We start from the raw sequence: 27,063 nt of genomic DNA, 5'->3' as shown, positions 1-27,063 counted from the left end.
ATGGCACACACCTTCGATGCAGCATCGATTCTACTTTCTCTCGTCAACAATCTTGTGCATTTCCTACACAACTGTGTTTACAGGGAAAATAAATATACTGATATGAATGGTATACAGCGAAACTTAAAATATATACTTTGGTATACAGTGAAACCTTCCTCCACCCCTGAAAAAGGTACATGGAGGGAAAGGATTGTATCCATGTCGATCTAATTGGGTCTGTATGATAAATTGTAATACCGTGGATAAGATGTCTAATTGTGTGCCATTTGTAACAGCTGTAGGTATCCAGATGAAACTGGATTTTTTCCAAAGGAAGTTTTGGACCGCCAGCAGACAGGTGAGTTTCAATGCTTCAGTTCTAGATTAATATTACCGTAACCCTTAGCCATACATTTAAAATGTGTTGGTAGCACTACACGGTTTTCTATTCGTTATTTTTGTTTTTTTCTTTAGCCAGAACTCATCTATGAATTTTTTTTTTTTAAATGTGTTTTTAATTTATATACTGTATGTACTGGATCACGTATGCCTGCTTGAAAGTCACTGTTTAAAACTAGTTTCATGATTGCACAGTAAATTCCCATTATCTTGGGTGGACATCTACCACAGGACAGCTCGTCTCAGAATCTGATCAGCTGAGACAATCCATCAGGTTTATACTGTAATTGTGATAACTAAGTTGTTTCAAAAGCAATTAAGTTGTTTTCAATGGAACTTGACAAAGAGGTCCTTGATGTCATTCTATACAGTAACTAGTCAAGCAAACCTCCAGTACTGTACTCCCCTGGTAACTGCATTATTGCTGTATTACAGTGTGCAGCACTTGACGGAAAGTGCCCTACAAGCTGTGATGATGATGTAAGTACAACACTTTAGGTACCATATGTACTTCCTTTTTGTTTAAAGAAGTGATCTTGCTTACAGGATACACTTTTGCAATAAATGGTTAAACAGTAACACTGTAAACTATGTGTGTGTGTGTTTTATTTAGAATATCAGCTGTTACCTCATAGACAACAATGGGTTCATTTTGGTTTCTGAAGACTCCTCTCAGGTAAGGGTCAGACAATTTTATTAATAATAGAAATCCTCAGCATTATTTTTGATAATATAATCAACTTCTGATAAGAGATAGATATATAGATAGATAGGTATCTCTCTCTCTCTCTCTCTCTCTCTCTCTCTCTCTCTCTCTCTCTCTCTAGAGAGAGAGAGAGAGAGAGAGAGAGAGCAAACCCCAAATACAGACTTCATAAATGTCAAGCTATTATAAGGCTTTGAACAGCTCATAATGTGCTGTGCAGTATTCTTTATTGTGGATCATGGGTTCTGTCATCACTTGAAGCAATATTATTTAAAGCCATAAGTGTCATCATGCATCTGTCATTCCTGCAGAAAGGTGATGTGTATGATGAATATTGAACCTTTAAATAATATTTAGAAAGATACATTATAAAGGGCATTGTTTGGGGGCTCACCGCTACAATACAATAGATCCCCATTTCTTTTGTTATTAAAACCTTGAAAATTGCAATCCCATGCTGTGGCTGGGTGTGAACAGCAACAAGCTGTCTTAGCAAACCCGGGGTCGCTGGTTTGATTCCAGTCTCTCCAACCTGGATAATAGCTTACGAATGAGAAGGGTATTGTTCCTCTGATCACTTCATTACCCTTCCATATTGCACCCAAAGCTTACATAATATATCACTATGCTTCTGTGGCCAAGCCTAGAGCAAACAGCATGGCATAAAGAGTAGTCTTTACTATTTACAATTAGTACTTTAATTTCAAAATGTATTTGCTGTGATTCATTTGTATTCAAAGCTAGGCAGGCCTTTTTTTCTTGTTGTACTATTCTAATTTGACAGAGTAAGCTCATGGTTGGGTGAGCTTTTGCTTTGTTATTCATGTTCATCCTAACTACAACCTCGTTTGATTTTGTTTCAATGATGGGATTCATTGATACATCATTTCAAGTCAGTTTTGCAAGACTCCCGTCTGCTCATTTCCTCAGATTATTATTCCCCTAACTTGTCCTGACTCTTAGGTCCTCTCTGATTTTTGTACTCAAGACCCCTCTAAACCCTATCTGTGTAAGTGTCAAAGCTGCTCTCGTCAAACCTTAGGCTTTGTCACTTTTTATTCATTGCACAACATTGACATGCTTGCCTACACTTCTGCTTGAATCTCTGTATGTTCTACCCTAGACTGGGATATTCTTTGGTGAGGTGGAAGGAGCTGTAATGAACAAATTGTTACAAATGGGCTCATTTAAACGGTAAGTAAAACAGTAAATCATATCAAAGCACTAACAGAAAGTATGGTTTAGTACACAGCACAGCACAGACTATAAACTTGTCACGAGACTGTAAACTAGTATTTCTGGTTTGGGAGAAAATGAGTACAGTAGCATAGGGCGAAGACCCCCACCTTTGAGATAAAGTCAATTAAATTGTTTACTTCTCCCATTGAACCCAAGCACTAAGATGACAAATGGAGTAGCAGTAATTTTCAGACACATTTGACCTCCAACATCAGTGAAATTCTAAGTTTAAGGTTGAATTTTACTTTTAGCTACAGACAAAGGTTTTGCATCACCCTATAGAATTAACTAATTTTACATTAACATATTGAATAACATACCGCTTTGTAGCTTTCCATATACTTTACCAAAAACTGACCAAAATTGAAAAATGTGACACTTCCTAGTATTAGGCTGCTGTTTCGATGTGGCCCAGGGCCTGCAATCTGGGACCAGGGCCGGCTTTTCCATATGTATGAATGCAAAGCAGACTTAGGCCGCCTTTTCGTATCACATTACCAGTTTGATTTTCAATGTTTTGTTTGTTTTGAGAATAACCAAATCAATACACGTACCATAAATAAACATTAACACAGGCAACTTTGCTTTAAATTCAGGTAAACATACCTGTCTAATAAAATTGCTTCCGGTATTCAAGTTCAGTGTTGAATGAGGCTTCAGTTTACTTCAGTCAGTATCCAGAGCTGTTCAAAATTGCCGAAAACAATAACAATCACTCCTAAAGATCGGATCAATGAGTTTGGCAAGGACGAATTTCACGTCGATGGTAATGTGCTGTTTTGCACTTCATGCAGCAAGGCTGTAGATTACACTTGCAGGCAGACGATTGTATAATGGGAAGCGCTAAACATAAATTGAATGAAACGAAGCGTAAAGAGCAGCAAACTTGGGATTCTTTTTTGTGCTCAATGCCAGCGTCTCGACAATCTGGCTTGAGAATGCTGCAGGATGTGAGTTGAACTAACATGAATATATATATATATATTACAACAGGGAACTATTTATAATATTTTAAATAATAATAATAAAAAACTTTATTGATTTAATAGTACTGGTAAACTTGTAATTTGCTTAGAATTTGAAAGTGTAGAAAGTGTATTTTCACTAATATTTCAATGCCTGTTATTGTGATTATTATTGTTATTCTACTGGTGATACAGCATGTTGTTGAGCAAAGTGTATTTGATATAAGGTGACGTTGTATTGCTGTATTTAGATTAGGGCACTTCCCTTGATGAAGTTGCCAAAGCTACATGTGGAACAAGGGTTTTGTTATAGCCATATGTTTGGTAATCTTCCAAGGGGTAATGCTAATGTTCAGTCTTTACTGGTAATGGTTAGGGACAAGAGAATAATAATGACAGTGATAATAACAACAAGTAAACAATATAATAGTTTGACGATTGTGTTTGTAAACAATGACGGTATTCATGCAGGTTAAACAAATACGTATAACTGAATGTTTATTGTAAATGGAATGAATGTTAAATAAGAGGATTTTTGAATAAAATCATTCCAGGTGTAACTGGCTATTGAATAATGAATTAATTATTATTCAATGCTGTGTCTTTCCTTAGGAGGGAGCAGTACTATTAGGTGGTTTGTCTTGTGAATGTCAGTCATTGTGTACAACCTGATAGTCATTTGCAATCTGAGTGAAGTATCCATTATGAAAATAAATATTTATACCTGTCGACACTAGCAAGCTGCTGTTTCCTGCATTCTAAATACCTCTTATGAGAATAATGTGATTGTGGGTGGGGGTAAGCTCGGACCATCACCCTGTTACACACCATAACGCTAAGTGAAAATAGTCGATATGTTTTTTTAATATATACCATAAAATTGCTACTGTGCTGCATTGAAAAAAAATATATAAATAAAAAACATCTGCGACAAAAGGATTACTGTATATCCCGGTAGCTCTTCCTTTCTGAGTTACATAAAACAAAACAAGCAGTTTGCCACATTTTAGGCCTGCTTTTCAGTCACTTATGTGAAAGTGCAAAAGCGCCTTAAAAACGCAAATGTGAATGGGGTTGCAGACTTTAACATGGGGCTGCCCGGGACCGGCCCAGTAGTGTGAACGGGGTCTAAGTCTCGAGTCTAAAATTCAAGGTGATACAAATCTTTTGGCTGCTGCTGTAAGTGGATCACTCGGCCCCTCCCTTCACCTGCATTTCTCTGGGTTTGTGTGCTGTGTTTGGCTGTGAGCTGTCACTGGTGTCCCGTCTGCTCACAACAAGATAATCTGAAGCCTGTCTTGTTTCCATGGGTTTGCTCGGGTGATTTGTGGTGGAAACAGTTGTACATGGGTTATTCTGGGGTGTGGAAACAAGACACATGAGCCAAAAGAGCTTCTGTTAGTCATTATAATGTATCTTGTTCCCTTGAATCACAAGCTATTTATTAGGCAGTTATACTTACAATGAAGAACTTAAATACATAATCACAATACTTTAGAGATCATATAAGTGATAAAGGTATATGTAGTTAATTTGTAGTGCTTTGGCATACTTGTCCCTACATTGTATATAGAGTATCAGGGGCTCTAGTACAGTATTTACTAAATGTTTCTTTTTTTTCGTTTTTTTACCCAGAGTAACCCTTTACGATTACCAAGCCATCTGTAAAATATATGCTGAAAGTAGTGACAGTGCACACAGCTTATTGGATGTAAGTATTCTTTTACAACAATAAATACATTTAATCCATGGTTTATATAGTGGAAATTAAACCTACGTGTGGTATGTCCTTGGGATCCCAGTCTGTCTTTAAGTACACAATCCTATTTTCTAATCTTTACAAGTGTAAAGCATTGATATAAACATTTGTTTTTTATGCTTTCACTTACATCCCAATTACATAAAGTTCTGTAAGTTATTATTAAATTCAGTAGCGTTGTTTTTATTGTGTAGGGCAGTCATCACGCAGTGCATGTGTTCTAATGCGATTTTACTTTTCTTTAGCCCTATTTTGCCTTCTTTGCTGCAGTTAAGTGGATATTGACTGAGCTTGTCATGTAAGTAAATTGGATGGGAATTATCAGATACTATTTCTTCTGTGCTTTGTTTCCTCATTGGTGTTGTATGTTTTTGTTTAGAAGAAGATCTCTTGTTTTTTTTTTTTTTTAAGCGTTGAAGTTTCTGGCTTTGCAAGACTAATAGTAACCTTATGAGTCCACTTAGCAGTGCTCTAGCAGGCTGTGACACAAACTGAGCCTATTAGTGTGGTTACAGTACCATTTAAAGAGCTTTTCCATAGGGGTGGCCCGATGTCAAGATGTATATTCATCCCAAAGCTTTTCTATATTCTATGTAGTTCGCCAATAATTGTAAGTCGCCCTGGATAAGGGCGTCTGCTAAGAAATAAATAATAATAATAATATTCCAAACGTATCCCAAACTGGCCCAGTACTGAAACGTGCGGTTTTACAGTCATGTATTATTTAAAACAATAAATACAATTAAAGACAAGTGACACATGCATGTTCAGACGATTTCACACCAGCGCCCAAAGGCTTTTCATTTGAAAGTAAATTAAATATGCACATTAAGTTTTTTTGTTTTGTTTTGTTTTGTTTTTCTACGTTAATGCTAATTCATGTAGATTGTACTTTATTTTTCCAGATGAAGTTCTGTAATCACACACAGCATGTTGTATCAATTTGTGCCTGTGCTATACATCAAATCAGCAGCACAGTAACCGGACACACTTAGGAAAGAGAACAAAAAGTGTCTATTATTGATGCATTCCCTCAGAAACATGAACAAAGTTTAAATGTGGCAGCCACACCTAGCTGACTATCTGCACCGCACATCAAACTGATATGAATTTGTTCCTCTTTGCTTAAAGACGTTTCACATCTGTAGAAATAGAGGGGCAAACAATATTAAAATATATGCCTATGATGCAGAATCAAAGGACACCCTGCATATTAGATGTGATTCTGTGTCTTTCTTCCACGACACAGTGTCTATCTTTAATTACAGTGGTCTCAGTCCATGACAAGGACTGCTCCAGCCAGTTCCTTATTTAATTGCTGCTTGGAAAATACAGTATCAAAGAAATGGTTTGAACATGGTCCTGGGTTGAAATGGACTGGGAGAGATCCAGAAAACTTGTTTTTGACTTGCAAAAGCAGATCTATATATAGATGTGTCCTTTAAACAGAATGTTATAGGTAATTGAAGACTGCCGATTTTAAGGGATATCATGTCAATAGGGCTTTCCCTATTCAACTAGTTATTTATTTATTTATTTATTTTTTTGGTAAATCTGGTGCAAACACATTGAATTGTCTTGCTGGAAGGGACTGGTTAGAATTAGCAGAAATGACTGACGTGTGCTTGTTTTATATAAATACTTCTGTGGCTTTAAGGAAGGACCACCAGAGATTCCCATTAAAAGAAATAAACTCATAAAAAACTTTTTTTTTTTTTTTCTTCCAAGCTTGGCTATACTGCAATGAAAGTCTTTTTAATGGATTTGTTTTTCAGATTTTTGGTGGAATTCAATCTGTACAGTTGGTGGTATTCTGACCTTACAGTAAAAGGTGAGTTTATTTTACTTTATATGAACACTATCAGTAAAAGAGTTGCATGTTTGTGTGCTGGGGATATTTTCTTTTCAATGGTGCGGCACAAACAGTAAGGTGGATCCACTAACGGACAGTGAATCTGTTCTTCTGCAGAATTTACAGAATTGTAAATCTTTATCTTATCTGAGTTAGATAAAGTAGTGCCAGTTATTAATGTGATATTATAATGTGACAGTTGTTTTTTTTACTTAGAATGGTCTATGAGAAATAACTTTCTGATTTAATCTGTAAAGTAAGTGATCATTGAAGAAAGTCATTCAAGAATGGATATTTGTGTTCCTACAAGTCATGTGCGTCAGTGATCAGGTTATGAGAAGTGCAAATTATAATTTGATTATATACAATGTTAATAAATTACTTAATCTCTATGTTCCTAATAGGCTTAAAGTACTGGCAGGATAATCCCAGTAACCCGTATCCCATATGTATTGCCATCACTTTGAAGATCTCACATTTTTCAATATGAAAGATGCACACGTTATGTTAAACGTGTATTTGATTTTAAATGCCTTCTTTTTTCCGTGCTGCACTTCCTGTTAAAGGAACACAGACACAGTGCACATTTAGCTTCTGGGAGAATTAGTTTTTCATATAGGAAAATGTGAGACCTAAGAAATTCTGTAAATGCAATTGAGATGTTTTGATTCTGGGTTTATACTGCGGAACTTGGAAGAGTGTACATCAGGCTACTCATAAAGAACACCATAAGATATATATACGAACAACATTAAGAAACAACAGGCTGAACAAAAGCTGAGAAGTACTAGAACATAGTAAGCTTAAAACAAATCGAATTCAATACTAGTTTTGCATATTCAAACTGTCTGATGTAAGGACATGGTAGGGTTTTAAACAGAAAGCAGAAATCAATAGCGAGGGATCAATCAGGTTGTGAATGACATTCTGCACAATATGAGCAGCTGTGTTTTAAGAATATTATTCAAAGGATTACTGAAATCTCATCAACAAATGTCTAAATAATATTCTAACCGAGCATCCTGTAATAAATAATACATCCAGATTTTGGAAGTATTACATGAATAAATGGTTGAATCCATCTGTGGTTTTTTTGTGTTTACCATGTACTGTATACAAGTACACATTTAAAAATGATTCACAATCCAATGGGAGAGAGGGTTATTTTCCTTGAAAAGACAGCTGTACTGTTGTCTATGACACCAGGATACAGTTTCAGGTTGCACTCACAAATTCTATTTAGCCTAGTTTCATAATAATGGAAATACTATACGGTGACAATAATCCAATTGTGAAACGGAATTTAAAATGTATATAAGTTAAGACATTTGATTACCAGACACAGCTGGCAGTGCTGTCCGAGTCAGACTGAACACATCATTTAGCCCCTGGACATCTTTGAATACCACTGAACAGAAGAATTATTTCATCAGACTTTACGACACACATTGATGTAGTCGTGGAAGTCCTACATTTCTTCTTTACTTCATTAAAATACTTTCCAGGAGGGTCCAGAGGTTGGGTTTCAGGAATAATCTATTTTTCTAGTCTGCCTTATGTTAGAAGTCAAGTACTTTGTTAAATCTGGATGGGGAAGCGTGCCAGTTATTTAATTGTAAATAGTAAAACGCAATCTGCTCTTAATATGTACTGTATGGCCTGTTTTATATATTGCACTAAAACTATAAACCTACCAATCTACTTTGACCAAAGCTCTCCGGATGTGAATTCAACATTCCACGCTACAAAAAAATAAATAAATAAAGTACAGTAATCAAAACCATTGTTTGGAATAGACTTTAACTTACTGAACTTTATGTAGCGTAACATTTTACTATTGAAACAGCACGGATGGAAATGAGACTCCCATTGCACAGCAGTTTGATCCTTTCCTGGTTTTCCTATGAGTTTTAATAAGACTCACCTGAACTTGTTACCTGCACACTGTGGCTATCAAGCTCATATTAAAACCCAGACCTGGTGACACTGCAATAGGAGTCTTATTCCCATTCCTGCACAAGAACAAAAAATGAACTTCACATTGCAAAAACAGGAAATATGTGATGCGCATTTACCATGGTCTGGGATGGGCAGAATAGACTAAAGAAACAGAAACAGTATTTAACCATTATTTAAAAAACAAACCTCTCTTCACTAATGTATCCAATAAACATGGGATTGAAATACAGCCGACTTCATTAGATCATTTAAATAAGATCCTCTGTGTAGCAAGTTTCTGAAAACCAAAAAGCACGTGTCTCTCTTAATAGACTCATTATAAGTGTTTTGAGCAACTGCAATCTCGATCAATCAAACGAGATGACTTTGTGTTATATTGTAAAAATAAATATGTACAATGTGCTTTGAGAGAGTGTTTCAATTCCTCTTCATTTTTTTAAAGATATAATTGAAATGTATAAACTGATAGATTACCACATTAAACTCTATCCCCTTGCTTCCATACAGGTCATGTTTGACATTTTAAAACAAACGTAGATGGAAATAATCAATATAAAATATTAATAAAATCAATACATATATTGTGTTAATTTTAGAATTGTTCATCCAGGTACAGGAACCTGTATTATCTGCTATAACCACAAAACAAATGTAAAAATAAAAATGAAAGTATTTCACAGGAATGACCACCGAATGAGCGACACCCTCTGAGTAATCTCCTGTTTTTAATTATTTTACATTACATACCATAAACAGGTTAAAAAGTATACACTGTACAAAACGAATAGCCAACACGTCTCTATTAATTTAAAGTGCATTGTGATTTAATTTACGAAAAAGCCTACATTTAAACCTGCATGAGCTGTAGAGAAAAATAACTTTATGAAAGAAGAATCTGAGAAGGAATGAATGCATGTAATAACATTGACTCAGCACTAGATGGCAGCAGCTATAAAACAATAACATAATTTGTGGTCTAAAAAAAAATCTCTGTGACTGCTAATGTTTCCATCCACAACTATGCTTTGTTAAAAATGTATTTTAAGATTATTTCCTTTATGCAAAATAAATGGTGTGACCTAATTTGAGGGCTGCAACCAGTTTTACAATTCTGTCTTTCCTTTAAGGTGTTTGTTTGTTATGTAATATAGGCCACTATTCACATCGCTTATTTAAAGAATGCTTTTAAAGTTGGAGATTCATAAGACTGTTCCAGACTGTCGTGTGCTTTGTGAACGGATCCTGTATTTATGTATACCCCACTGTAATCAGGCTCATTGTAACTAACACACACTCAACAGCAATGACATCAATGTGTTAGTTTCCTTTCCTGAACAAAAAGACCCGAGTCTGTGGTACTTGGTGGACATATATATTTTTTTCTGGTTTAAGTCTTTTGTAAGCCTGCTTTATTATATTGGGCTGTTTCAAAGCATAGATATGTGCCATTTATTTGTATTTTGTAGACATAATTAGTGGTCTCTTTCTATTTAGCAAAACTGGTGTAACGTCCAAAAAGTTGTCTAGGTCACAGATAGCACTTAGTTTCTGTTGTCTCTCCTCAGTAATTATAACAGCTGCACAGTGTCCTAGCCGCGGTGAAGTCATTTTTTTTGTTGCGTATGTCAAGCTTATCATCTTTCAATTTTGAATAAGAAAATATGATTACCTGGAACTCTGAATCTTTCAATACAAACTATCTATCCTTAAGTAAATACTGAAATTGCAGCCGCGAGTGTGCAACTGTATTAACTGTCAATGCATTTTGTGTCCACACAGCACAGAGAGCCATGCTTGTGCCCTGCGATACAGAATACCCTGCCTTTGTGTCGGAACGGACTATAAAGGAGACCACAGGGAGTTTACACTGCGGGGACTGCACAAAGTACGTAAATATTTACTTTACGCATGACTATGCCTGCTTGGAAAGTTCAAAAGAGATATCTCTGATGGTGAGCAGCACCTGACCACAGCGCTCTGCAGCTGAAGGAACAGAGAGGAAGCTATGAAGCACTCAGCCTTGTTTAGTTCCCCACACAGGCCCCTGCATTGTGTCTTTTACACTGAAGGAACACCTCAGTGCTTTTGTGAATATAAGGTATTTCATTCAACAAACAGAAAATCGTAGCGCTCATTATTTTCCCAAGCAAATAGTAAGTCTGTCACAAATACGCTTCAATAGTGTTAATAAGACGTGAGTTTGCAATAACTTAGGTCTGAGTACAATACTGTCCAAGTATTAGGGCTGGAGAAGTGATTACAGTCCACTGGTATACTCTGCTACTTTCATTCAGAACCTTTTTCTTTTTTCTTTCATAAAATTAAAACACGTTTGTCTTCATTTCTTACAATTTCATTGAAGTTTTGTTGTAATGGATTCTCATTCTACCCAATTTAAAACTTGGATCTTCTGTATTGCATTTATCATTTTATTATTATTATTATTATTATTATTATTATTATTATTATTATTATTATTATTATTATTATTATTTAAGCAGTCTGTTTTCCTCTTAGAAAATTAGGAAAATATTGATTCATAACATCTTTAAAAAAAATAGCATACAGTTCACTTTATACTTTTTTCATCAAATTAAAACTTATTTATTTACTTTTAATTATATTTTTCAATACATTTACATAGTTTTTTTTACTGTTCATGGGGAAATACAAGATTGGATTATACAGGTTAACAAAAGTTAACAAAAACTAAAACCAAGTAAACGAGACTCTTTTTGACTCATTATTATCTTGTGGTTTTTAATGATATTTCGGACCACAGTCTAAACAGTGTTGTGCTGCTTTTTCAGTAATTGGGTAAGAATGTAAAGTTACTAAGAGCGTGCCGATGGTGTATTCACAGCATTACTTTGTCTGGATCATCTCTTCAGCCCCAGATCTTATTAAAGCCTAAGTGTTTCGCTTGCAGCAATATTATCCCAAATCAATCATTCACACTGGAAACAAAAGGAGTTGAGAGACACAACTGTTTGGCTCTGTCAGTGCAAGTGCAAGGAAATTGTCTCCCCCTTTTGTAAGAGATGCTGTTCCGTTATCCTTTAAGGAAATCCAGGCTGTATTCTGTGAAACGGATTGATTGATTAGTCTATACACCGAGATCAAACGAGTAACAAATATTATTGCTAAAGGTGCCTCACAAGTTCCACACACATGCCCAGCAGAGACAAGTGGAAACATAATATAACAATGTGGAATTAATCTCATATTAAAAGTGCCATTTAAGATTTACAAAACTTTGAAGGCTTTGTGAGCGACATTCTGAATGATTATAAAAAATGTAGGATTTGGTTTACTGGTAGGTTTATTTTTTTAAAAAACATTTGAATTCTACCAGTACCATTTTAGTGCTTGTTTTCAATTTATTGAAATAAGTTTTGCTTGGTAATGATTTAAAGCAACTGCAATGTGTTAAATACAACGTGAGCACACCGAATAGCATGTATGTAGACATTGCTTTTCCTATCCAGCTGAAGAAGGACTTGTAGTCCAAAATGTCCTGATAAAATTGTTTCTTTGACCAATTATTTACATTTGTGTGTACCTACATTACCTTTTTCTTTTTGATTTTGCACCTTATGGTACAAAGCAGTTTTCGAGAGAGAGAGAGAGAGAGAGAGAGAGAGAGAGAGAGAGAGAGAGAGAGAGAGAGAGAGAGAGAGAGAGAGAGAGAGAGAGAGAGAGAGAGAGAGAGAGAGAGAGAGAGAGAGAGAGAGAGAGAGAGAGAGAGAGAGAGAGAGAGAGAGAGAGAGAGAGAGAGAGAGAGAGAGAGAGAGAGAGAGAGAGAGAGAGAGAGAGAGAGAGAGAGAGAGAGAAGTTTGGTTTAACAACCATAAGACAAAAACACAATGTTCCACAAAGGACAGAGTCTGAATCATACTGTCTGTATAATACATACTTTGATTGCAGTACAAAGCAAAGTAAATGAGGGCTGGGGATTCTACAGTAGACAAGAAGATGGATTGTGCAGGTGCTGGGAGTCGCAGAAATAGTTGGAGGATTTAATGGAAATAATACAAATACGAACAATGGAGATACAACACAGTACAGGAACAGATTTGAACAATCAGTAATTGGCAATGTATCTGCTCAAAGATTGCCAAGAATCGGCTTCCAAATGTATTTAGGAATACCCCAAGGCGTCAATCAAGGCAGCCTTAATCTTCTGTTACTATAAACTCAGATAAGTATAATCAGCCCTATCTGGAAGGCTGTCACATTTTGGTGGAAAGAAGCCGCCCAAAACAAGCACTTTAAATGTGAGGTGCTCATTAGGAGTGTCCTCAAGGTCCTCCCGAAAAAAAGGTGTCTGTTAGATTTAATCCCATAACCAACCTTGATTACATCCTTTTGGTATAAACGGAAAACAGCGAAATACCTTAACGTGCACCAGCAAGGTTAATAAGAGGCTACCATGTTAATTACACCGGGGGGCCCACAGATAAATCAGATCTATATATATATATATATATATATTTTTTTGATGACTTGTTTAAAACACGGGGAAGTTGGCTTTTAAACAGTCATTATTTGAAGAGTTATTGCGGTTCACTTAAAAGCCTGGTTAATCAGTATTTTGGTTTGACTGGTGTATAAAAGGAATAATAATAATGAGTGGGTAAAGGGGTATCACCATCATTTAGACAGGCTGCCCCTGCATCATCGTTGGCCTTTTCACTCTGAATTGCTTGCAAGGTCTGCTCACTTAACCACAGGTCAATGAGGTAGAAATGTTAAGCAGCATCCACACTGTGTGCAGCAGTCTAGGACTGCAGCAGTTTTATTTTAAAAAGCAGACTAAGCAGCCATGATGCATGGAGAAAAGATGAGGAAATGGACTGGGATCACAGCTTCTATGAATGTGACCATGGTAAAATTGAAAAACAGGAGGGACCACATTGGAAAAGTATTGTTACATTTCAACTGGGGATAGTTTCCACACAAATACTGCAGAGTTCAAATAGTTAACCTTACAATAGCCTTATCTATATTTATATATTTGTTATTATCATTAAAGTAAAATAAGGCATATATATATATATATATATATATATATATATATATATATATATATATATATATATATATATATATATATATATTTAAGTTGTCAGCTTTAAAGTCAAATTAATGGTTGGCTGGTTATACACAATTGCATAATTTTTTATTTTACTTTTAATGAATATAATACCTTTTTCGCTTATGACGAAATCGGGTCTATTTTGAATGATATAAACAGTTGCGATCTTAATACAGACTCCTTCATTTTAACACTATGATTTCACATAAATCCTGCTGGATTAAAATAGAGTTAAAGAGCGGTGGTATTTATTAATTAAGTCTGATTGAAATCTGTATGCTCTGTTTGCTCCTATAGCTGAACGATTTGACGTATTAAGACTTGCCCTGCTCTGACTGCTCATGCTGCCGGGTTTGTGTCCGGTAGAAGGTTCCTGTTCCATTGGAATGACAGGACCCAAAGCGAAGTGGGAATCATGGATTCCCAGCAACAATGGGTTTCAGTTGACTTCAGCTAATTTGGACCATGTGAACTAACTCTCTAATACTGCATTATAAACAGAGGATTCATTATAGGCAACCTGACAAGTTGATGATTACTGAGTATATACCTGGAGGAGAACAGGAAGTTAAGTTTAGATACATCACTCAGGCCATAGTAAGTTAATCCTAAGGTTTTAAAGCTATAACCCACCACCATGCACAAATTGCTTTCCGCCATCTTTGTTAAACCAAACCCACAGCCATAAATTTGGTGTAATGATGCACAAAGACATTTGAGTCTTTGTACAGACTGCATGCATTTTCTGTGCCTAATTTATGCATTTGCATTATGGGACGTTTTACTTTGATTTAGGAAAACATGGATAGCGTGTTTCATCCTAAAAGAATGTATTCTTTAATTTATAAGGTTGTTGCAGAGAATGGCAAATCTAATATATACAGTTTAAAACATGTACTTTATTGCCTGATAGAAGAAGGGATAAACAGTATATCTCCATTGGCACATGTTCCCTATGCTGTTGGTTGCTTTTGAAAGACATTTATAGTCTATTTTTTTATACCCAAAATTGATTACGATTTATGAGTAGAGTGGGACCTTGTAACTTAATATGTACAGTATCATGCTCTTAGCCAAGTTTCGACAAACAACAGAAAAGCGCTCCAAGTTATAGTATTTATTTATTTATTAAAAAATGAATACTTTGCAAATGCGTTATTTTTATGTCTGTAACAGGAAGCCTGGATCTGGCCATGTAAGGAAAAATAACTGCAAAGTCATCTGAACTTAAAAAATAAAAATAAAAAAACGAGCAAGATATAGAACTACCAAAAAAAAAAAAAAAAAAAAAAAAAATCACAGTAATGTTAAATGTAATAATATTTATACCACTAATGCAAAATACAAATAATATAGTGTAAGACAAAAGATACAATGTTTAAATGAAGTCTGCATAAATCACAAGCACATCGGCAAGTTTATGGCAAATTCCAGTCCTGGACTGTAGTATTACATAGATTACATAGATTCCATATTGGTCTCAGGACCTTTGGAAGTTTGTGAATACATTTTCCTTAGATCTTACTGATCTCGTTACATGTATTAAACAGAGATTCAGATGAAATAGACCTTGTTTGCATTAGGAGAATGGATTGGGATGGGGAAATGCCCTTGTTTTGAATTAAAGGCACTCTGAATTGAGTAACCACACTTTGGAGTTAAAAGGAATGCACTTTGGATTTTAATAAATCTCTGAAATGGATTAATAGGGCATGACTGGCTAAATAAAATCAGAGATTTATTAACCTTTATCTGAAACTATATTGTTTATATACATTAGAGGGTACAGGTCTAGAATAAACATCTGCTTCAAGTTTCTGTTTGGAAATGTAACTCTTACAGTTTTCAACATTGCCAGAAAGTGTTTTTATTTTTTATTTTAATTATTTATTTTTTTAAATGTACAGTACTTCACATTTGTATAGTACATATAGTTTTGTATATGCACTGTGTATTCTTGTCTTCATTGTTAACTTCCACTTGCAGTCAGAAGCCATAAATGATAAACAGAAAATGTAAAGAACCCAAATATATCCATAAACACTAGCCCACTTATTGTCTAAGTTTCAGTGATGACAACAAATTCACATCAGCCTATTTCTAGGAATCGAAATCCAAGTATTCCTAAAATTCAATCCGAATCTAAATTTCTTAAAATATGTTGTACCCCTTATAGCTTTAAAAAAAAATACCGTATAAGCCCAATGTATATCAATATAAAAAAACCCTATTCTCTTCTGATGTCTGAGCTGTAACAGTCTAGAGATAATATAATAATATCATTATTTTTCATAGTGGACCACCATCACAAAGCGCTTTACAGAGGTAGGCTGTGAGCTGTGCATTATATGCAGAGTCACTTACAATAGGACATTGATTTTACATCTCATCCGCAGGATGGAGCACAAGGAGGTTCAGTGACTTGCTCAGGGTCACACAGTGAGTCAGTCAGTGGCAGAGGTGGGATTTGAACCGGTAACCTTCTGGTTACAGCCCTGGACTTTAACCACTGGACCACACTGCCTCCTAAAGATGAAACCTATCACTACTACGTGCTGTCTGTCTCACAGACATTGCACCTGCCTTGCAGTGCACATAAAAACAGCATTCACAGCCTCTGGCTCTGTAGCCTCTGCATCAGACTACCAAGCACATTTTAAAATCAAAAACCTGAACCGTGGTCACCTGGATTAGGAAATACTGACCTACTGACTTTGCAGTATGCAATTGCATCTGTCGGATCCCAGAGATTAAACGTGGCATCTCAGGACTTTCCTGGTGAAATAACATGCATAAATATCACCTGGATGTTTTATTCCATGTAATCTAGGCACTGATCACACATAAAACAATGTGCATCTGTAAAATGTATACAAACTGGGTGATCTCAGTACGTGACTGCTTTAGCAAGGTCTGTGCTGCTTTTAACTTTAAGTACACAGCTGTGCTTCTTGATTACTGCGATCTAAAGTGCTTGGCAAATCTGGAGTCCATTAATTTAAATAGAAACTGCCAGTTCTGAGGAGTTTGTTTCATATCAGTTAGCCTTGACCTACATACACAGATCCCAAATGAAAGCTGCAATCATAGCTACTCAGGAATTTCAAAAACTGATAAGATTTTAAACTTTTCAGAGAAATAAAATGCTTTTAAAGTGTGTAATTGGAACATATTAATTAAATGTTTTTTTTTTTTGTTTAGTTTTTTTCTAAGCACACATGATATTCGCAATACTTTTCTTAATGTTTTTTGGAGTGTTGGGGTGCCATCTCTTGTTTAAAATCCTTACAGAAATAAAGCATGGGCTGTAGTATCCCATACTGTTTGGAATAACTGACATTGCCTTTTGATGAGACACTGTCCCTGCATTGCAAGGGATATAATCAGCAATAATACTATTAGATTTTGCACATTGTGAATTACTGGTATCAGCAGCGATTTTACTTTATAATTTAACATTTTTTGATAAATCACAGCACTAACGCCTCATAGTTATTATGATGTATAGCAGATTTGTTGCTCGGTTGTGTGACATAACCAGAACTCGGCACTTTAACCTCCATTCATATACCTTTTCTATATTATTCCTATCCCTGGTGTTGTATAGTCTGGTACCCTCTGTTTAGGACATGTAAGTGATGACTACAGTCAACGTATAAAATTACATTTATGTTCTCACTTTCTAGTGAATAGATATTCGAAGATTACAATAACGTAAACCAATCATTCCAGAACATTTCTAAATATCTGTCGTAATGTGTGCTTGAGGTATTCAAATATTAAAAGACTATAGATAAACAAAAGACGGGTATTAGCTTTGGTGTTTACATACTGCTGTCTGTCTCAAGATATCTAATTTCAAGACGGTCCGGTGAAAAGTAGGGTGTAGCTGCATAATTTGAGTGTTTCTTGAGTACTCCATTTGCCATACCGAGTCACCTTTTAAAATATATCTAAATTGTTTACTATAACCCAGTTAAGACTGGACTATTAAATAAACATGGCTCAGTAATACAGACCTGTGTACAGTATCTCCAATAAATTTTAAATGGGAGGGGTAGTCATATCCACGCTGTTTGTTTTTCAGTTTTAACAGTTGAAGTTTGTTGTTTCTGTACAAAATCTATATTAAAAAAATGTAAAAACAGAAAAGCAAACCTCTGCCAATCCATCTTTTGAAGCTGTTGAAATGATAAGCTGTGTTTTAAGAGAGAACACAAGAAAGCTGTTGTCTCTACAAAAGCTGTGGTTTACTGTTAATGGTGGTTAAAAGAAACAAAACATCTATCAATACATTATTAAGAAAACACTGACTATTAATCTAAAATGAGCATTTGGCTGTTATTCATATACAGTTATTAGTACTCTGTTGGAAATCTCTCAGAAGCTGACTTGGGTAACTCAAAGCCAAAAGAGTATAAAAAAAGCCTGTTTTAAAACCATGATGAAAAGTTGATGTTTCAATTATTTAAAAAACAAAAAATGTACAGCAGTAGAATGAGACCTCCAGTCTATAAGCAATATAAGGCCTATGCTACATTGTTTTGTAGAGTACATACACTAGGCTCCCGGGTCACAGGAAAAGTTAGCAGCAATGCAATACATTATTACTAAGGCATGCTTAGTGGAGTTTATCTCCCTCTCCTCAACCCACCTCTTTAATGTGTTCTGCTTTAGATTGTTGGATTGGCTTTTAATCCTTAGATATGAGTGCATTTCAAGGAAAGAAGATTAGATTTTCACAAAACCTTTCCGTCTGCCATGATAAAAGCCTACTGAGACAATAACTCTTGCATGCAGTAACAACCATGATACAAACAGACCACTGCAGAGACAGCATACTTTTTGGCCCCACTTAAAGCCTCCGAATCAGGTGCCAGCATGAAACTACAATGAAAATGCGGTTACATTTCTTCATTTACAGCTTTGGAATTTTGTTCAAGCATACTGTAACCCATTATTCTGAAACTGAACATTTTCAACTATGGAAAGTCTAAGGAAGGAAAATATTAAGAATCATCATCATTATCCAGGATCTCAGTGGCTAAATGCTTGTCTTTTAATCCTTAGTAACCCATGAAATCTCATTGCCAGAAGCTAAAAGCACAAGAAATTGAGAAATGTATTGTGTTTTTTTTTTTTTCTGCATTACTGTTTTAGTCCTTATTACTTAAATATGTTTCTTTATGTAAGGGCACATATGGTTTTTATATTGTGTCGTTATGAGAAATGTTTCTGTGTTTAATACACAGATACAGTTTTATTCCCTCTGGTAATTCCAAATGTGGCATTATTGTGGGATTATTGCTATTGTTGTCATGTCAATGAAGATGTGGAATGTTTTATTTATTTATTTATTTATTGATTGATTGATTGATTGATTGATTGATTGATGTATCCAGTGGTGGCCAATACACCAAACACTGCGATCCATTTTGGTGGATCTCAACGGGCTCCGTGATCCACCAGTAAGCTATGACCAACAATTATTAGCGGGATTTAATAGTGTCCAATAAGTAAAACAGCAAAACTAAAACAAAAACGTAACAAACGCGCAATCAAAGAATTTTTAGTATTAAGCATAGGTAGTTATAAAACAGAAACTTAGCATTTTTCACCTGAGTCTTGAAACCTGGTGTAGGCAGGGCTCTACGGTAACTTTTTTTTAGGCACATGTGCGCCTAAGTTAACAAATGTAATCGTGCACTGAAAAATTTAGAGGCAAACAAAAAATATATATATACAATTTTGCTCAAATTTATTGTTGAATATCTGCAAATCTTGTTTCCTACCTTTCTTACGTAACACTTATGCAGTTCAATAATTTTGCATCAACAAAAATATAATGGACAACTTTTTTTTCCCCAACTTAAATGATTTTTAACTGCCTGGTAGCATCTTCCTCAGAATGTGCTATTTGCCTGTTTATGGAGCGGGATGGTCTGGCTGCAGTTTCTGGATGTATGCCGTTTTGCACTATACTAAGCACTATACTAATAATATTTTCACGTTTGAACTTCTGGCTCCCTGTTAAAAATACAGTCTTGCCTGCCATCAGTTCCCCTACATCCTGACAAAACTTGCAAAACATGGATTATTTTTTTTAAACAGGGAAAATCTTTTAGCCACTGTTGTTTGAACTTGTATGTTCTTTTCCTACTTAGTGTGAACACGCGTAACTAGCATAGCCCTTCCCGAAGTTCCCTGTTCATTTTCATCTTCTAACATAACTTCATTGCTTATTTCTAGTTAAGATGCCGACATATCTGAATTTTGTTCACTGTGGTTTTGTTTTGTTTGAAACTTCTCCAATCATATGCAAATAATTTGTTATTTCCTCATCTTGGTTTGACAAGTTTTCAAACTGTCTGGAAATGAGTAGCCGTCGCACAGATAAAGCAGTAAAATTTGCGGGGTATGGTATTTGTAGTTTTTAATGTGTGATTAACTTTGGGCAGTGGACACCAATAAACTACGTTCCCAGCATACATTACGATTGAACTATGAGAGTTTTGATCCGACTGAGATGTGTTTTTTTTTGTTTGTTTTTTTAATTATAATTTTTTGTTTTTGTTTTAGTTGAAAAAAAAAAATCATGTTTATTTGTTATAGTTAACCTTTAGGAATGTGTAGTCGCATACGTGCAGCAAAACTAAAATGTACGTTCGCACAAGCATTTTTATAACATAAATGTGTCTAATAACATATGCAGAAACTGTCAGGATATTTTCATCTGTGCTGCTGAACGACACATAAGGCTCTCCCCATGACCCGTAACAAAAACTGTTGTATGTTTATATGTTAGTGATTGTTCTGATTTGTCCCGAGATCCACCAAAAATCTTGTGTGATCCATCCACCCGTGGACCGCAGTCCCTGTATTGGCCACCACTGATATAATCTATTGTGTAATTGAAATCTGAATTGTGGTGGATGTTTTACTGCATGAATACAAATCTGTGATTGATTGTTTGTTTTCTTCTTCCACAGATCATTTGTGATCCAGCAGATCCCCAGCAGCAATTTGTTTATGGTGGTGGTTGATCAAGAGTGTGATTGCACATCAGCCACGCCCATCACAATGGAACCCATAGAAATCATGTATATCCTTTTTCTGTTACTGCAGCTGTTACAAACTCAAACAGAACATCTATATCTCTTAACGCAAGCTTATGGCGTTTATTGAACAGCTAACTGGACACCAACTTTATTTGAATAATACAGTATTAATAATGTTATCCAAATATCGCATCCTGCCAAGTGCTAATAACAAACCGAGAGGTTTTCATTAAGATTTTATTAATTCAGTATGATCGGCTCTTGGGCATATTGTCTTTGTTTTCCTCTCTTGTTTTTTGATGTGGGGAAATTATAAAAAATATATTTTGAACCCTGGATACAGTTAATGTGTAAAAAGCACGTTATTTATTGTAGTTTATAAATTCAATATGGGTTGGGCTCTCAGGCCTGCATATTTAGTTTTATTTACTTTTTCGGTTTTTGCATGTGGGGGAAAACATAGACATGTTATTTTTTGTTGACTCTAGGAAATGTTTTTCAGTATTCAACAAAACACTTGCTACCATGACTAGAGCTAAAGTTGTCACCATTACATAACTTTCTATTTTTTTTTACATGGAGAGAAAAGTGGTGCATCTCTGTGCATGTAGGTAACGTAAGTGCTACACGATATATTCCTTAACTCCGGTGAACATAACGAATCCCTCAAGTGTGAGCGTTTGAAATTACAAAAGGATAGAAGACGCCCAGATTCCTGTCATCCCTTTCACCCCGAGGTAAGGGCTCCTTAGCTGCAGTAACATGCTGATAAGAACGCAGCAGCATTCAGTGCACCTACCTAAGCAAGGTCATCTTACATTGATTTCATTCCTGGCATTGTTCCTGAACCACCGCAATCTGTTGCCTTTGCTGCACTGTTCCTTTTCTTTTTGATAAAATAAAGTAAAGGAAACCCAGCAACTCACATGACAAAAAAATACTTTATTCGTTAAAAAAACAAAAAGAAACAAAAAAAAAAGTTTTGTTTCGGCTTAGCATTGCTTTCATTACCCCCGATGAAGGCAATGCTGAGCCAAAACATTTTTTTGCTATGGGAGTTGTGGGGTTACTGTATTTTGATATCGTTTTTAACCCTACGCACCACAGTTGACTTGAGCGATGTAGTGGCAGTTCTTACCTGTTTTGATCCATCTCTTTTCTTTTTGACCCCAGGAAAACTCAAGAGAATGTGGAGGAGCTCTTGGGCTTCACCCCCGACTTCCCGTTGTCCTTCTGCTGTCTCTGCTCCTCACTCTGTTCCCAAGGTGACAGGGAGACTGGACTGTTTCATAAATGGCATGCTAAATTACATGGAGAAAATCACGAACCAGGATTCTGATGTGGCATAGAAGAATTTCACTTTAGTTGAAAACATCAGCATTTCATGGACATTCATGAATTTAAACTGTGGCTGGAGTAATGCTATGTTTGTGAAGAAGGGTTTCCAACAACCAAAAAAAAAAAAAAAAAAGTAAGTATCTTTATAATTTGCAAGTGGTAACCATAAACTGTGACACGGGGACATGAGTTTGCAGACATGAGTGGTAATTATGTTGAGCTTTGCCCTATCTGAAACGATCAGATCCTGTTTGTGTACTTTTTAAATAAAGTATCTTTAAAATAACAAGGTATTTGGTAACTGTTTTTTTTTAAATATAATTTTTAAAACCTGTATACATTGGGAAAATTAACGATTTATTTTTAAAAGAAAAAAAGGGTAATGTTGGATTAATAATGTGCTTCCATCTGCTGAACATTAACACTTTAGGTAAAAGTTGGCAAACTCCACCAAGATAAATATTACGAGACAGATCATTTTCAGATCATTTTCAGCAGTTTAATAAATGGTTGTTGCACACAACCATACTATAACAACCTTTAAAAAATCGGAGGTAGTTTATTTATTTCTTAGCAGACCCCACAAAACCACCACCGGACCCTGTGAAAATGGTGTGTTTCTACCATTAGTAATCTTAGTTTTATGTAAATCCTTAGCTTGTACAGTCTTATACAGAATTATGATTGGATTCTGACATTCCAAAATCTTTGGTAAAGGCTACCATTAGAAGGCTATAACAACACAGAAAAGGAAAAGAAGTTAAGGGAACACTTTAAATTATGGGGCATACATAATCAGGTAATAACATGATAATAACTGTGTAACTATCAATGGTTCCTGCTATTTACATGATAACTACCGATGATGTTTAATTGCATGGGAATTGTCTGTGCCATGGAGTTAATACATAATTATATCAGGTAACAACATGTGGTTTTGAAGGCTATGTCCGTCTAATTACACAGTAGTTATTGTGCAGAACCAAGAAACATCGGTAAATACCCAGTTATTACAACGCAATTACATGGATATTCATAATCCAAACGAATTATCACAAGGCATGTACAATCCTTGAATCAGCCATTTTATCTAATGTTAATTATTTGTTTTAAGACTGGAGCAATCTACGAAGGATGTTAGTATTCCGCTAAAATGAACTAGGATTCCTAAACGTTTACCATTTTATAAGACTTTCCTTGTCATCATAAGACACAGAATTCATGCTGACGTTTCTGTAACTATAATGAATGATCAAGTGGATGTCAACAATCTACAAAGCACATTTATAGTTGCATTCCGACGATAATTATCTTAAAATCTGATCCACATGGATTTTAAGGCTTTGGGTCGTATTCTTCTATTTCTGCGGTCTGCAATTAATCATTTAATAATGGTTTCCGAGCTGTTTTGGGTCAGAAAAGTTTGATCCTCTTGCAATTTGTTTTGCAAGTGAGCTATGGGAAGGCTGTACAATAATGGTGAGAAACCCCATTAACTCCCAATTCTTCTGTTTGAAATTTTTAAATGACATCCTAACACTCGCTGAAATCCGATACCCATCTCAGGAACAGATTCCTTTTTGTTCACATTTTAGATAGGGAGGTGTAGGAATAAACACACGGATCCCAAGTGTAAACAGCCATAAGTGTGCACTGTTCTTTCAATCAATCAATCATTACCAGCCTTTGAATTGTGTTTACAAAACACATCTGCGCCAAGTAGTGTTTTTAATCTTTTATTTCACAGCTTTCAAATTCTATTATGCTTTAGGATGGCTGCAATATTTTTCTCCACTACTTTATAAAAAAAAAAAGTAATATAATTAATTATCTTTCTAAAACGCTTCCACGAGTTCTCTTGAATTAATATCTTTATCTAAATTACCAGCTCCCATCAGGAGAACTTTAACAGCCCACTTAGGATTATGGCTGAGATAGTTTGTATGGTCTTTGCCGTACAGAGTTGTTTATCAGTTCCTAAGTGATTTATATACAGTATAGCATGCCTCTAAAGTGTAGACTTCAACCTCTTTGTGTCTATGTCCATGTGTTACGCTGCATTCTGACTCATGAGTGTGCTGTCTGTACAATATACTGCTTTTGACGGGGTTCAGCGTTAATAGGGGTAAATGCATACAGCTTGTATTAAATGTGGATTTGAGTTGCCATATTCATTCCCAGGTCATTACTACTCTTCAGCGTCCTGGGTTTGTACCAAGATTTACTTGTCTGATCTGTATATAACCAATCACAGCTGCATCTTTAGTTTGGAAACATCATAAAAACAATGACATTGTGGAGCTAATAAATAATGTATGTTATTATGAAAATGTACAGGTTATACAGAAATGTAATCTTTCATTCTTTGGCAGTATGTAGATTTGTTTTGCTTTAAAGAAAAAGTGCTTCATTTTTTCAGTTGCTTACAGTAGGCTGCAGTTGATATATTGTTTTCAATGTACTGCTAGTACTAAGTGCTTTCATTACATTAAGCCAAAAACTTTAAGGGTTCACAAGATCTAAAAATAAATATGCATATATGAAAAAACTGTACTCGCTGGCATAAGAAATGAAATTAAGTGATAACTGCTAACAAATTATTTAGTATTACATTTCGGAAATAAGTAATTTATCAATTTAAGCTGTGTGGCAGTTGAGCAAATCTCACTAAATAGTTGTTAGTGTAACTACCGAATATTCAGACTGGATAATAACAACGATTAGACCTTAATGTTTAAAACAAGAAAGTTTCTGCCATGTGGGATTTGTTACCATCCAAAAACATTTGAACTTTCGTACCACTGCATCGGCCCATTCAAGTACGTAATGGACCCTCTTATTAATAACAGACAATCAAAGAGGCATTAAGCTAAAGGCAAGTGTAATATGTACTGTTGATAACAGGGTCAATGAACACAAAGTAGACAATTGTATGCAATTTGAAAATATTTCTGCTCTGATTTAATTTCGACCCGATTTTAAAACCATTCAACGAATCAAACCTGACAGTTCCCTTTCCTCGTAACGGCTACTTTTGAACGGCAATCATACGATCATACGTTCTGTTATGATCAAGTAAATACTTAAAGAACAATGTATTCTATTACAGTAATATAAGTACTGCAGTAAATTGCAAAACAGTGTATATGTTTTGTAGTTTTTTTTTTTTTTGTATAGGAATGTCATGTTATCTAGGGGGGTAGCTTTGTTAATATCACAGGAATAACAATTATATGGACATGAAGAGTAATACCATGCATGGATTTGGTTGTTATAGCCTTAATATAGTGCCCTATTGTGTTATGACAGTTCTTGCTTCATGCAGACATTGTTCAAGAGAAGGATTTGAATGCACACAATAAAAGCACATGCAGAGGCAGACACAGAGCTACAAGAAGCAGGTGACAGTGTTTTTTCCTGAGCTCCACTCAGACACACTTTTGTATTTCCAGCAGGGTCCACTGCTTTGATGTAGGAGGCCCATGCCTCTTCTCCACTGTGAGTGGTTTGTATTGGGAGCCACTCTGGTTGGCTTGTGAACCTCAATCTAGAGCGACTTCACTCGTCACAACAAAGCCTGGCAGCAGAAGTGTGCATTGCACCACAAAGGTCAAAAGCAATGTGTGGTTCAGTCAAAGCCAAGCGAGTCAATGAAATTAAAAAAAAAAGGTAACTTGTCCTTGAGCTGATACAGATGCGCTGGACCTCAGCTTGCAAGTGCAGTGGGGAACATGAAGGTGTGCAAACAAATGCTGTTACAATGACAGGCTTTAGCCTTTCAGTGAAGGGATTCAATTGAAGAAGCTGCACAAAGAAATGAAAGACTTATCTTATGCCAATTGCTGTGGGACCACAATTTCTGCTGTTTAATGGAAAATGAATAGCGGGCAGCACATTTTCCTGACCAATCTTGTCCTAAAGCAAGCTGCACCATAAAGTCAGGACATCTGAAAAACATATATCATGGCATACTAGTGTTTTATTTTTCAGACCAGACCAAGACATTTTTGCACTCTGTGCAAAAATAACACAGATAAAAGCCCCATTATCCAAACTGCCTTGGACTACGTTTGTAAGCCAGGCTTGGCTTGGCATAAGAATTATATGGAAGACTATAAGTCATTCTTGATCATGTCATTGTAAAAAGAGCAACAGTGAGTATAATTTGTGAGCCACTTGGAGCATTTAATGATTAATTCATTAAACAGTGGTCTCAAGGCTGTATGGTGTGTTGCTCATTCAAAATTAAGTTCTACTTTTTTGAAACTAAGAAAAACATGTTTGACAGCTTTTTAGGTCTTCCAGTCCTGGGTCTGTCTATTATAGATGACTGACGTTTCTCTGTACTTGTTGATTATGCTTGCCACACCTTGAAAATCGAGTGAAGTGAGCTAATTCACTCAATGTTTTTCCTTCTTTTATGCAAATTAAGGTTGTTATAATAGTAGAAAACACTAGTGGAGGCTTTGAGTAAATTGTTGATGCTCATAATGCATCAATGTAGAATAATGCAACATGTCTAAGACTTTTGCACAGCAGTGTATACTTGACACTAAAGTGTTAACCAAAAAAATATTTTAATTTTTTTGTGGTAAGCAGTCCCACTATGATGTTCAAGCTGGGTAGTGAAATCCCAGAAAGGGTTTACAGTGCAGATACTGATGATACTGTTTAAAACACTGCAGATCCAGCAGGGATCCATCAGAAG

At 35.5% G+C, this 27,063-nt stretch overlaps 1 protein-coding gene across 2 annotated transcripts in view; it reads left to right on the top strand.

The window, feature by feature from the left end:
* LOC117412410 (voltage-dependent calcium channel subunit alpha-2/delta-3-like) overlaps positions 1 to 22,638 on the top strand; it is a 138,912-nt gene extending 116,274 nt beyond the window's left edge. For both annotated transcript variants that reach the window (XM_058988400.1, XM_058988401.1), the window contains 11 exons: positions 279 to 340; positions 817 to 861; positions 995 to 1,057; positions 2,211 to 2,281; positions 4,927 to 5,002; positions 5,296 to 5,348; positions 6,826 to 6,881; positions 10,641 to 10,746; positions 20,949 to 21,066; positions 21,677 to 21,754; positions 22,191 to 22,638. In XM_058988400.1, coding sequence (XP_058844383.1) covers positions 279 to 340; positions 817 to 861; positions 995 to 1,057; positions 2,211 to 2,281; positions 4,927 to 5,002; positions 5,296 to 5,348; positions 6,826 to 6,881; positions 10,641 to 10,746; positions 20,949 to 21,066; positions 21,677 to 21,754; positions 22,191 to 22,286 — 824 coding nt within the window. In that variant the 3' untranslated portion in view covers positions 22,287 to 22,638. The remainder of the gene's footprint in view (positions 1 to 278; positions 341 to 816; positions 862 to 994; positions 1,058 to 2,210; positions 2,282 to 4,926; positions 5,003 to 5,295; positions 5,349 to 6,825; positions 6,882 to 10,640; positions 10,747 to 20,948; positions 21,067 to 21,676; positions 21,755 to 22,190) is intronic.
* The last annotated feature ends 4,425 nt before the right edge of the window (positions 22,639 to 27,063 follow it).

Source organism: Acipenser ruthenus, chromosome 16 (assembly GCF_902713425.1).
Source record: "Acipenser ruthenus chromosome 16, fAciRut3.2 maternal haplotype, whole genome shotgun sequence".
Classification (NCBI taxonomy): domain Eukaryota; kingdom Metazoa; phylum Chordata; class Actinopteri; order Acipenseriformes; family Acipenseridae; genus Acipenser; species Acipenser ruthenus.
This window is presented reverse-complemented; position numbering and strand designations above follow the sequence as displayed.